Source organism: Trichechus manatus, unplaced genomic scaffold (genome assembly GCF_000243295.1).
Source record: "Trichechus manatus latirostris isolate Lorelei unplaced genomic scaffold, TriManLat1.0 scaffold00069, whole genome shotgun sequence".
Taxonomy (NCBI): domain Eukaryota; kingdom Metazoa; phylum Chordata; class Mammalia; order Sirenia; family Trichechidae; genus Trichechus; species Trichechus manatus.
In genome coordinates, this window is record NW_004444005.1 from 5,968,473 (window position 1) to 5,977,612 (window position 9,140).

Consider the following 9,140-nt stretch of genomic DNA (forward strand, 5'->3'; position numbering starts at 1 on the left):
CAATGTTATCCATAATTTGTTATGATCCACACAGTCGAATGCCTTTGCATAGTCAATAAAACCCAGGTAAATATCTTTCTGGTATTCTCTGCTTTCAGCTAGGATCCATCTGACATCAGCATTGATATCCCTGGTTCCACATCCTCTCCTGAATCCAGCTTGAATTTCTGGCAGTTCCCTGTGGATGTACTGCTGCAGCTGCTTCTGAATAATCTTCAGCAAAATTTTACTTGCGTGTGATATTAATGATATTGTTCGACAATTTCCGCATTTGATTGGATCACCTTTCTTGGGAATAGGCATAAATACGGATATCTTCCAGTTGGTTGGCCAGGTAGCTGTCTTCTGAATTTCTTGGCATAGATGAGTGAGCACTTCCAGTGCTGCATCCATTTGTTGAAACATCTCAGTTGGTATTCCGTCAATTCCTGGAGCCTTGTTTTTCGCCAATGCATTCAGTGCAGCTTGGACCTCTTCCTTCAGTACCATCGGTTCCTGATCATATGCTACCTCCTGAAATGATTGAACGTTGACCAGTTCTTTTTGGTATAGTGACTCTGTATTCCTTCTATCTTCTTTTGATGCTTCCTGCATCGTTTATTATTTTCCCTGTAGAATCGCTCAGTACTGCAACTCGAAGCTTGAATTTTTTTCTTCAGTTCTTTCAGCTTGAGGAATGCTGAGCATGTTCTTCCCTTTTGGTTTTCTATCTCCAGATCTTGGCACATGTCATTATAATGCTTTATTTTGTTTTCTTGAGCTGCCCTTTGAAATCTTCTATTCAGCTCTTTTACTTACTCATTTCTTCTGTTTGCTTTAGCTACTTGACATTCAAGAGCAAGTTTCGGAGTCTCTTCAGACATCCATTTTGGTCTTGTCTTTCTCTCCTGTCTTTCATGACCTCTTGCTTTCTTCTTGTATGATGTCCTTGATGTCATTCCACAGATCTTCTGGTCTTTGGTCGTTAGTGTTCAATACGTCAAATCTGTTCTTGAGATGGTCTCTAAATTCAGGTGGGATATACTCAAGGTTGTACTTTGGCTCTCGTGGGCTTGTTCTAATTTTCTTCAGTTTCAGCTTGAACTTCCATGTGAGCAGTTGATGGTCTGTTCCACAGTCAGCCTCTGGCCTTGTTTTGACTGATGATTCTGAGCTTTTCCATCATCGCTTTCCACAGATGTAGTCGATTTGATTCCTGTGTATTCCATCTGACAATGTCCACGTGTATAGTCGCCATTTATGTTGGAATGAAGAAGTCGTTGGTCTTGCAAAACTCTGTCATATGATCTCCGGCATCGTTTCTGTCACCAGGGCCATATTTTCCAACTACCGATCCTCCTTCTTTGTCTCCAACTTTCCCATTCGAATCACCAGTGATTATCAGTGCGTGTAGATTGCATGTTTGATCAACTTCAGACTGCAGAAGTTGGTAAAAGTCTTCAATTTCTTCATCTTTGGCTTTAGTGGTTGGTGTGTACATTTGAATAGTAGTCGTATTAACTGGTCTTCCTTGTAGGCGTGTGGATATTATCCTCTCACCGACAGCATTGTACTTCAGGATAGATCTTGAAATGTTCTTTTTGACGATGAATGCAATGCCGTTCCTCTTCGACTTGTCATTCCTGGCTTAGTAGACAATATGGTTGTCTGATTCAGAATGGCCAATACCAGTCCATTTCAGCTCATTGATGCCCAGGATGTCGATGTTTATGTGTTTCATTTCATTTTTGACGATTTTGAATTTTGCTAGATTCATACTTTGTACATTCCACGTTCCTATTATTAATGGATGTTTGCAGCTATTCTCATTTTGAGTCGTGCCACATCAGTAAATGAAGGTCCTGAAAGCTTGACTCCATCCATGTCATTAAGGTCGTCTCTACTTTAAGGAAGCAGCTCTTACCCAGTTGTCTTTTGAGTGCCTTCCAACCTGAGGGGCTCATCTTCTGGCACTATATCAGACAATGTTCTGCTGCTATTCATAAGGTTTTCACTGGCTACTTCTTTTCAGAAGTGGACTGCTGCGCCCTTCTTCCTAGTCTGTCTTAGTCTGGACGCTCAGCTGAAACCTGTCCGCTGTGGTTGACCCTGCTGGTGTTTGAATACTGGTGGCATAGCTTCCAGCATCACAGCAACACACAAGCCCCCAGAGTACAACAAACTGACAGACATGTGGGGTTTCTTTATATAAAAGGGATTAGATTATGTACACTGCTTTATGCCTTAGGCTTGGTTTTACCCCTTCGAGTAGGGTTTTTGTTGATCCGTTACGTGCTGCGTCCGCTCTTTCACGTGGTCTTGGTAGCCTTCTCTTCCACACGATTAGCGACTTAGCACCCAATGGTAAACCGCTCTCCTGGTCAGGTAACCACCAGTTGTTTCTCGGTTTTAGAAGAATACATGCTCTGTTTCTTTCCCGTCTTGTAGGTAATGCGGAAGTCTCACGAGGCACGTGAAAAATTGCTTCGCCTAGGAATTTTTAGACAAGTGGACGTTTTGATTGACACATGTCAAGGTGTGTATTGTGGTGTAGTATCTCTGTGATTGCCCTTTTCCGTCCTCCAGGATCCCAGAAAAAGCTATTTGTGCAGCCAGATGTGGATAGAGCCTGGGGTTCATCAAACAGAAAGGTCTGGCAGTTAGCAGTCTGTGGAAGTGACTGGGTTTTTCTGTCAGGCCATGGGGTGGAGTGGTGAGCTGTGAAGATACTGTCTCTGAATCCCGGGACTACACCAGGCCTCTGAGAGAAGGATTCTGAAGGAGGGAGCCAGGCTGCATTAGGCACATCCCGGCCGGGCGGCTGCCCGTGTGGGCTCTCGGCCGCTCATCTCAGTGTATGCTTTACTAAGAGGAGCCACTAGGGGGCAGAGTTCTGTTTTTGTTTTTGCTCATTCGCTTGTTTGCTGTGTGCTAGTCTCCCAGCTTAGTCAGTGTCTGTTCCTTATTAGTAAGGCCCGCCTTGGATCAGGCCCCATGCTGGGTCCCGGGACACAGCAGCAAACACAACGTCATCTCCTTTTAAAGAGCTTCTGGCCAGGTGGCAGGTTGAGGAACAGGCAAATCGGGTTATAGTGCTGGATGACATATGCTGTAAGGGGCTAGGAGAGGAAACTGACCCCTGTCTGGCAGGCGGGGCAGGGGACGGGGGTCAGGGAGGTTTCCTGGAAGGGGTGATACGTAAGCTGAGTTAGTTTGGGGAGCAGGGCCTGGTGGTGAGGGGAGGATGGAGAGTGTTCCAGGGTGGCCCCCAGGTGCTCAATAGAACCGGAAGGCAGGTTTTGGGGAACGGGAATGATGAAACATAAGCCAGAAAAATCATCAGGAGACAGGATCACACGGACCTCATGTGCCGCAGGAGAGCTTGGACTTCACTCTGTGCTTTGTGTTGGAGTGCTCGTAAACTCTAGAGTAGATGGTGTATCTTCTGAAGGGGGCTGTAAAATAAACTGTTTAGCAATGGGACCTAAAATAAAATGGCACGTTCTAGATGTCTTACCGTCTGGTATTTTTTATCTACTTAGGTGAAGATGCACTTCCGAATGGTTTAGACGTTACGTTTGAAGTGACCGAATTGAGGAGGTTCACAGGCAGCTACAACACCATGGTCGGGAACAACGAAGGCAGTATGGTATGGTGCACGTTTTGCTTCTCAGTACTGGAACTGTGAGTTAAGAGTTTTAAAGATGTGAGCACGTTCTAAAAGCCGATAATAATTTCAGAACTCTTTCTCATTTCATGTACCTTAATCTTGCTTTGAAAGTAGCCTGTTGTTATTTGTGGTTTCTGTTTAATCTTCCTAGAAGCGATTATGTTTTGGATTGTTTGGTGGCAATATTAACATTAAGAATTAATCAGGAATAATTAGGGGGATGTTGGTATTAATAGTCTCTTGTTGGGGTTGTTCTGAACTCCTAACCCATAAAATTTATGTCCTTGAACTTCAGAGTTGGCAAGGTTAGTCTCTCTATTTGTCAGTTTTGTATGTAGGGCTCGTGCACTCAGCAAGGGCGTGCTTTCAGAGAATAAAAGCAATTACAGATGAGAGACTAGACCTGTGGTCCACGTTTTTGTTCTGTTTTTACGAGACTTCCTTAGCGGGTGCTGTTACTGTCGTTAGTTGCCATCCGGTTGGCTCCGGCTCACGACGACCGTGCGCGTAACAGCAAAGTGTTGCCTGGCCCCGCTCCGTCTGCATGCTCCTTGATGACGTTTGAGCCAGCATAGTCTTTATTAAATACAGTTATTTCTTCCTTGCAGACCATTGCTATTTTTCTTTCCCCCAGGTACTTGGCCTCAAACTCCCTAATCTTCTAGGACGTGCAGAAAAGGTGACTTTTCAGTTTTCGTACGGAACAAAAGAAACTTCGTACGGCCTGTCCTTCTTCAAACCACAGCCTGGAAACTTCGAAAGAAAGTAGGAAGCCCAACAGCTCATTGAGTTCAGTGGCCTGGTTTAGAAGTTAAGGTAGATGGCTTGTTTGTGAAAAGCAGCCGTGCAGACTCAGCTGACACTCTCCAGTATCACCACATGCCACGTGTTTCCTCACGAAGATGAGCCCCAGACGTGTAGTTTTTAAACATGATTATTGAAATGTTTGCAAGTTATAATCACTGTTTCAGCATTTAAAGCTCTGTCCCATTGCCTCCTAGTTTCTCTGTGAACTTATATAAAGTTACTGGCCAGTTCCCTTGGAGCTCACTTCGGGAGACAGACAGAGGACTGTCAGCCGAGTATAGCGTAAGTAGCATTTCAGTCATTCCCCTTGTGGAGCTGGGTAGAAACCACGTGCCTGTCTAATGATTCCCAAAGACGGCAGAAGGGCGGCCGGGCAAGGGGAGGACAGCATGTCTGTGGTCCGAGCTTGGATTGGCACCCTCCAGTCTTTCCCTGCCCCATCAGCTTTCTCTTGACGAGCAGAGCACGGAGCCGGAGAGTGGCCAGTGTGCACAGTGATGGCCCCTCCAACCTGACCAACGTCACACTGCTCCTCACTTCCTAGTGCCACCCTGTCTGTCTGTCCTTTTCACCTTTGTTAAGAGCGACGGTTTCTGGTAGCGAGCAAAGTCACTTCGATCACTAGAAACCCCCATTATTGATTCACACTTAACGTTTTTTTTAATAGAAGGATGTGATTAAATGTCACAAATGGAATTCATATCATCTGACCGTTTGGGGCCTAACGATGCACACTACTCTTTGTCTCCTTTTCTGCACGTTTCCCTGTTGCTGCGCCCCGTCCAGGTTAGCTCATGAGGAAAGGCCTGAGATGCAGCGCTGTGCATGAGCGTCACGTGTAGCCCCCAGACTGCAGCATCGGCCCACCGCCCTCCCAGCGGTTCTCACAGATGTTGAAGTTGGAGAGCTGCTGCTCTGGTGAAGGGCCGAGCTCGGGACTCAGACTGCTGGGCTGGCACCTGCCCTGCTGCTCAAGGCTAGGTGCCCCGGGGCGATCACTCAGTCTCCTGCTCGTCTGTAGAATGGGGGAATAACACGTCCCACAGGGCTGTGCTGAAGAGGGAGTCAGATCAGTGGGTAAAGCTCCTCTCTTAGTGCTGAAAGCTCATGGAGACCAAGGTCACAGACACGGGGCTGTGGTCAGGCTGGCGCCAGGCTCAGGATGGAGACACGTGTCTGTGAGCGTTTGGGCTGTCTGGAGATGAGTGGTCCTCAGGTTCTCTGCTGCCCCAACATCACCCCCAAGTGCCCTGTGGTGGGGATACGAAGGAGCCACCGAGCAGACGCTCTTCTCTGCCGCCCCACCCCTCAGGCCGTGACCACCATTGAGGCAGCTGCAGTTAGGTACCCGGGAGCTCTCCCCTGCTTTCTCCCATGGCTCCCCATGACCCCTTTTCTCTAGGCCTCTTCAAGAGCAGAGATTCCTAGGAGAGCAGAAGCCCTTCGTGTCCACATGGCAGGGCAGAGCCGAGAGAACCGGCGTGGGGCTGGGCCGTGGGGGAGGTGCGCCGTGGAGGGAGAGGAGCTCCTGGAGGAAGGGCCTCCTCGTGCTCCCCTCTGTCTCCTTGTGCCTGCACGAAGCGGGGGCTCCGTAACAGACTGGGGAAGTGGACGCAGGCAGGAGCACAGCAGTGACGGGTGGTCAGTGAGCTCAAGAGGCCACTCTGACAGGCCTGCGTAGTCATTTAGTGGAGGTGCGGTCTGGCCCCCCCTCTGCCAGCACTGCTGGTGGGGGGCGGGGAGACAGCAGGCGCAGGCTCCCTTAACAGATGAGTAGACTGACCACCTGAGGAGGTGGGTGCTAGAGCAGAAAGAAAGAAGTATGATCAGAACGCTTAGGGGCGCCCCCGACCCATGACGACCCCATGTGGGTCAGAATACAGGTGTGCCCCCTGGGGTTTTCAGTGGCTGATTGTCCGGAAGTAGATTGCAAGGCCTTTCTTCCAAGGTGCCTCTAAGTGGACTTAAACCTCCAACCTTTTGGTTAGCAGCCGAGTGCGTTAACCATTTATTCTACCCCTAGGAGCCCAGTGGGGGTGCATTTTGACTAGGAGTAGGGAGCTGAGAACGGGGCCCCCGAAGAGGTGATGCTGGAGGTGGGCCTTGAAGGGAGGGCGGGGGCTTGCCTGCTGAAAAAGAGAAGGAAGGTCGTCTCACACACAGTGGGCTTGTGCACGCTGGCCCCTGCTCGTCCCCCAACAGTGAGTACAGAGAGTAAGATGTTTCTCCTTGGAATGGTGCTTTTCTTGCTTAGAGCTGTCTTACAAGGAATGAAGAAATGGTTAGGTCAGCTCTGCGCCTCCCACAGGCATTTGGGGGAGTCGCTGGCCCTCAGGCAGCAAGTGCAGAAATGGCCGTGAACAGGTTGCCCACCCGGCACCGTCTTTGGTTCCCAGTGCCTGGCACGCCACCTTCTGGGTGCTTGATGAACAGTTGCATTGAGGTGGTGCCCCTGTTTTCCCACCTGGGAGCTGGATGGGGTGTTCTGGGCCTGCGACTGTCCCCACCTGGCTCAGTTCTCTTGCGGACCTGAGGCTACAGAGAATGCCCAGCATTGGACTCTGCCTCAGCCACTCTGTCCACTCTGAGGAGACTGGCCATGGCCTCCTAAGGGGCAACAGCACCACCGTACCTCTAAAGCCAACAAACAACTTGGTTTACCATCCAACGAGCGTGAGACGGGCCGTCAGGGCTTCAGGGACAGTGTCAGGCCAAGAGGCCCGTCTGCTCGCCCTGACCCCAGAGTCCCCTGGGTCAAGCTGCGTCTGCGGAAAGGACACTCAGTAGCTCGCGTGCGGCCTTCTCTTCCAGCTCTTGTCGGGGCTGGCTTCAGACGGGCTTGGGGGACTGGGTGGAGCATGTGTCACATCATCCTGGGTATCTTGTCCTTTACAAAGATTGAGAAGGAAAGATGCCTGTTGGTTATAAAATTGCATGCAGCTTTCAGATGAGTGAGCCGGGCCTCACCCCAGTGCCGTCCTGACACTGCAGAGCAGAGCTTCATCTGGCTTCAGCATAGCCCTCCCCTTTTCTCCCCTTCTTCTCCCTCCCTCCGGCCTTCCTCTTCCTTCCTTCTTTCTCTCTCCTTCCCTTTAAAAAACTGTCTTAGGTATCTAATTAATTATTTAGGGGTGCCTCATTCCAAAAAGTGATTTGGGACAACTTCCTGAAGTGTGGATGTTGCAGGCAGAATTTATACACAGGCCGGTCACCATTTCCCTGTGTTCACAGTTTCCCGTCTGGAAGACCAGCCACACCGTGAAGTGGGAAGGCGTGTGGCGAGAGCTGGGCTGCCTGGCCAGAACAGCCTCCTTTGCTGTTCGGAAAGAAAGTGGACACTCGCTGAAGTCGTCTCTCTCGGTGAGGACTTGTCTTGTCTGGGAAGTAACTTGGTTTTCTGATAGAGCCGTGCTGTTGTTGTTAGGTGTCGGTGAGTCGCGGGCCCACAGCAGCCCTGGGCCTGACAGAACGAGTAGGCCCGGTCCTGCGCCGTGCTCACGGTCGCTGCTGTGTTTGTCGTAGCGCTGTGAACTGGGAAGATGTCTTAGCCAGCGTCAGGGCTTATTGACAAGTGTCACAGATTACACTCTGCTGACAGTTTTGAAGTTGGGCAGGTGAAACGCTGTTGAAACAGCGGCTCCCGGGTGTTCTGTGAGTTTATGGTCCGTTACCTCAGGTCATGTTTTCTAAATAACGTGTTGGTTTTTCCTTGATATCATCTGTGGTAATGGGGAAAAGTGTGTTTAAGAGCCACCGTGGAATAAAAGCTTTCCAAAATAATGAAAAAGCTGACTGACTAGCCTTGGCTCCCTGAGGGAATGACCCCAGTGGAGGCAGTCAGCTCTCACCTAATTAACACGAATTCTTTATTCATTGGAAGCTCCAAGTCATACCCTCTTGGCGCTTCAGTCTCCTCATGTAAAGTAGAGAAAATCATCTGCCTTCCTCATAGGGCTTGTATGAGGACTAAATGACTTAACGTTTGTAAAGTGCTTAGAACAGTGCTTAGCATCTAGCTAGCGCTCAGTAAGTGTTGGCTACTTCACAGAACTGTTTGAAGTGAAGATGCACCTACCACTGTCTTTCAGCACGCGATGGTCATTGACTCTCGGAATTCTTCCATCTTACCGAGAAAAGGGGCTTTGCTGAAAGTTAACCAGGTAGCGTTCCTTTGCCTGTCCCCTTTGCTTCTTCCTTTCCCCATGAACACCGTGCTGGTCAGCTGCCCTCACGGGACTCCCAGCCCTGGCTTGTCCTTGCAGCCCTGTCTCTTCCCCCACAGAACCCAGACGGTGGGACTAAGGCTGTGGGGTCACTTACTAGGCCAGGAGTGAGCCATGATTTGGTGTGAGTGGTTTCCTTGGTGGCCCCTTAGAGAACACTGGAAGGCAGGGGTTGTGCCGCACAGGAGCCAGGCAGGTAATGTCAGGAGAGAAGCCGGGGGTCATGGGTGCATGTCTGCCTGGGCCACGTGAGGAACCGGCTTCACTGCGCTAAGGAGACACCCCTCCCCGCCCTACCCCCATGCTTAGTTTTCCCTCTTTGCTTCGAGGCAGGGGAGCCGAGAGATCATCCTCTAAGATAAACAACAGTGCAGTGCAAGGAGGCAGCTGCCGGGGGCGGTGCTGAGCTGCAGGGCCTCACCTGGGCAGCCTCACCTGGGCAGCCTCACCTGGGCAGCCTC

The 9,140-nt window shown here is 50.0% G+C and overlaps 1 protein-coding gene across 1 annotated transcript in view; it reads left to right on the plus strand.

Moving 5' to 3' along the window:
• Positions 1-9,140, plus strand: part of SAMM50 (SAMM50 sorting and assembly machinery component) — a 43,320-nt gene that overhangs the window by 10,939 nt on the left and 23,241 nt on the right. The window contains exons 4-9 of the mRNA XM_004379996.3: positions 2,428-2,515; positions 3,522-3,628; positions 4,284-4,414; positions 4,651-4,738; positions 7,688-7,816; positions 8,545-8,616. Of these exons, the coding sequence (XP_004380053.1) occupies positions 2,428-2,515; positions 3,522-3,628; positions 4,284-4,414; positions 4,651-4,738; positions 7,688-7,816; positions 8,545-8,616 (615 nt within the window). The remainder of the gene's footprint in view (positions 1-2,427; positions 2,516-3,521; positions 3,629-4,283; positions 4,415-4,650; positions 4,739-7,687; positions 7,817-8,544; positions 8,617-9,140) is intronic.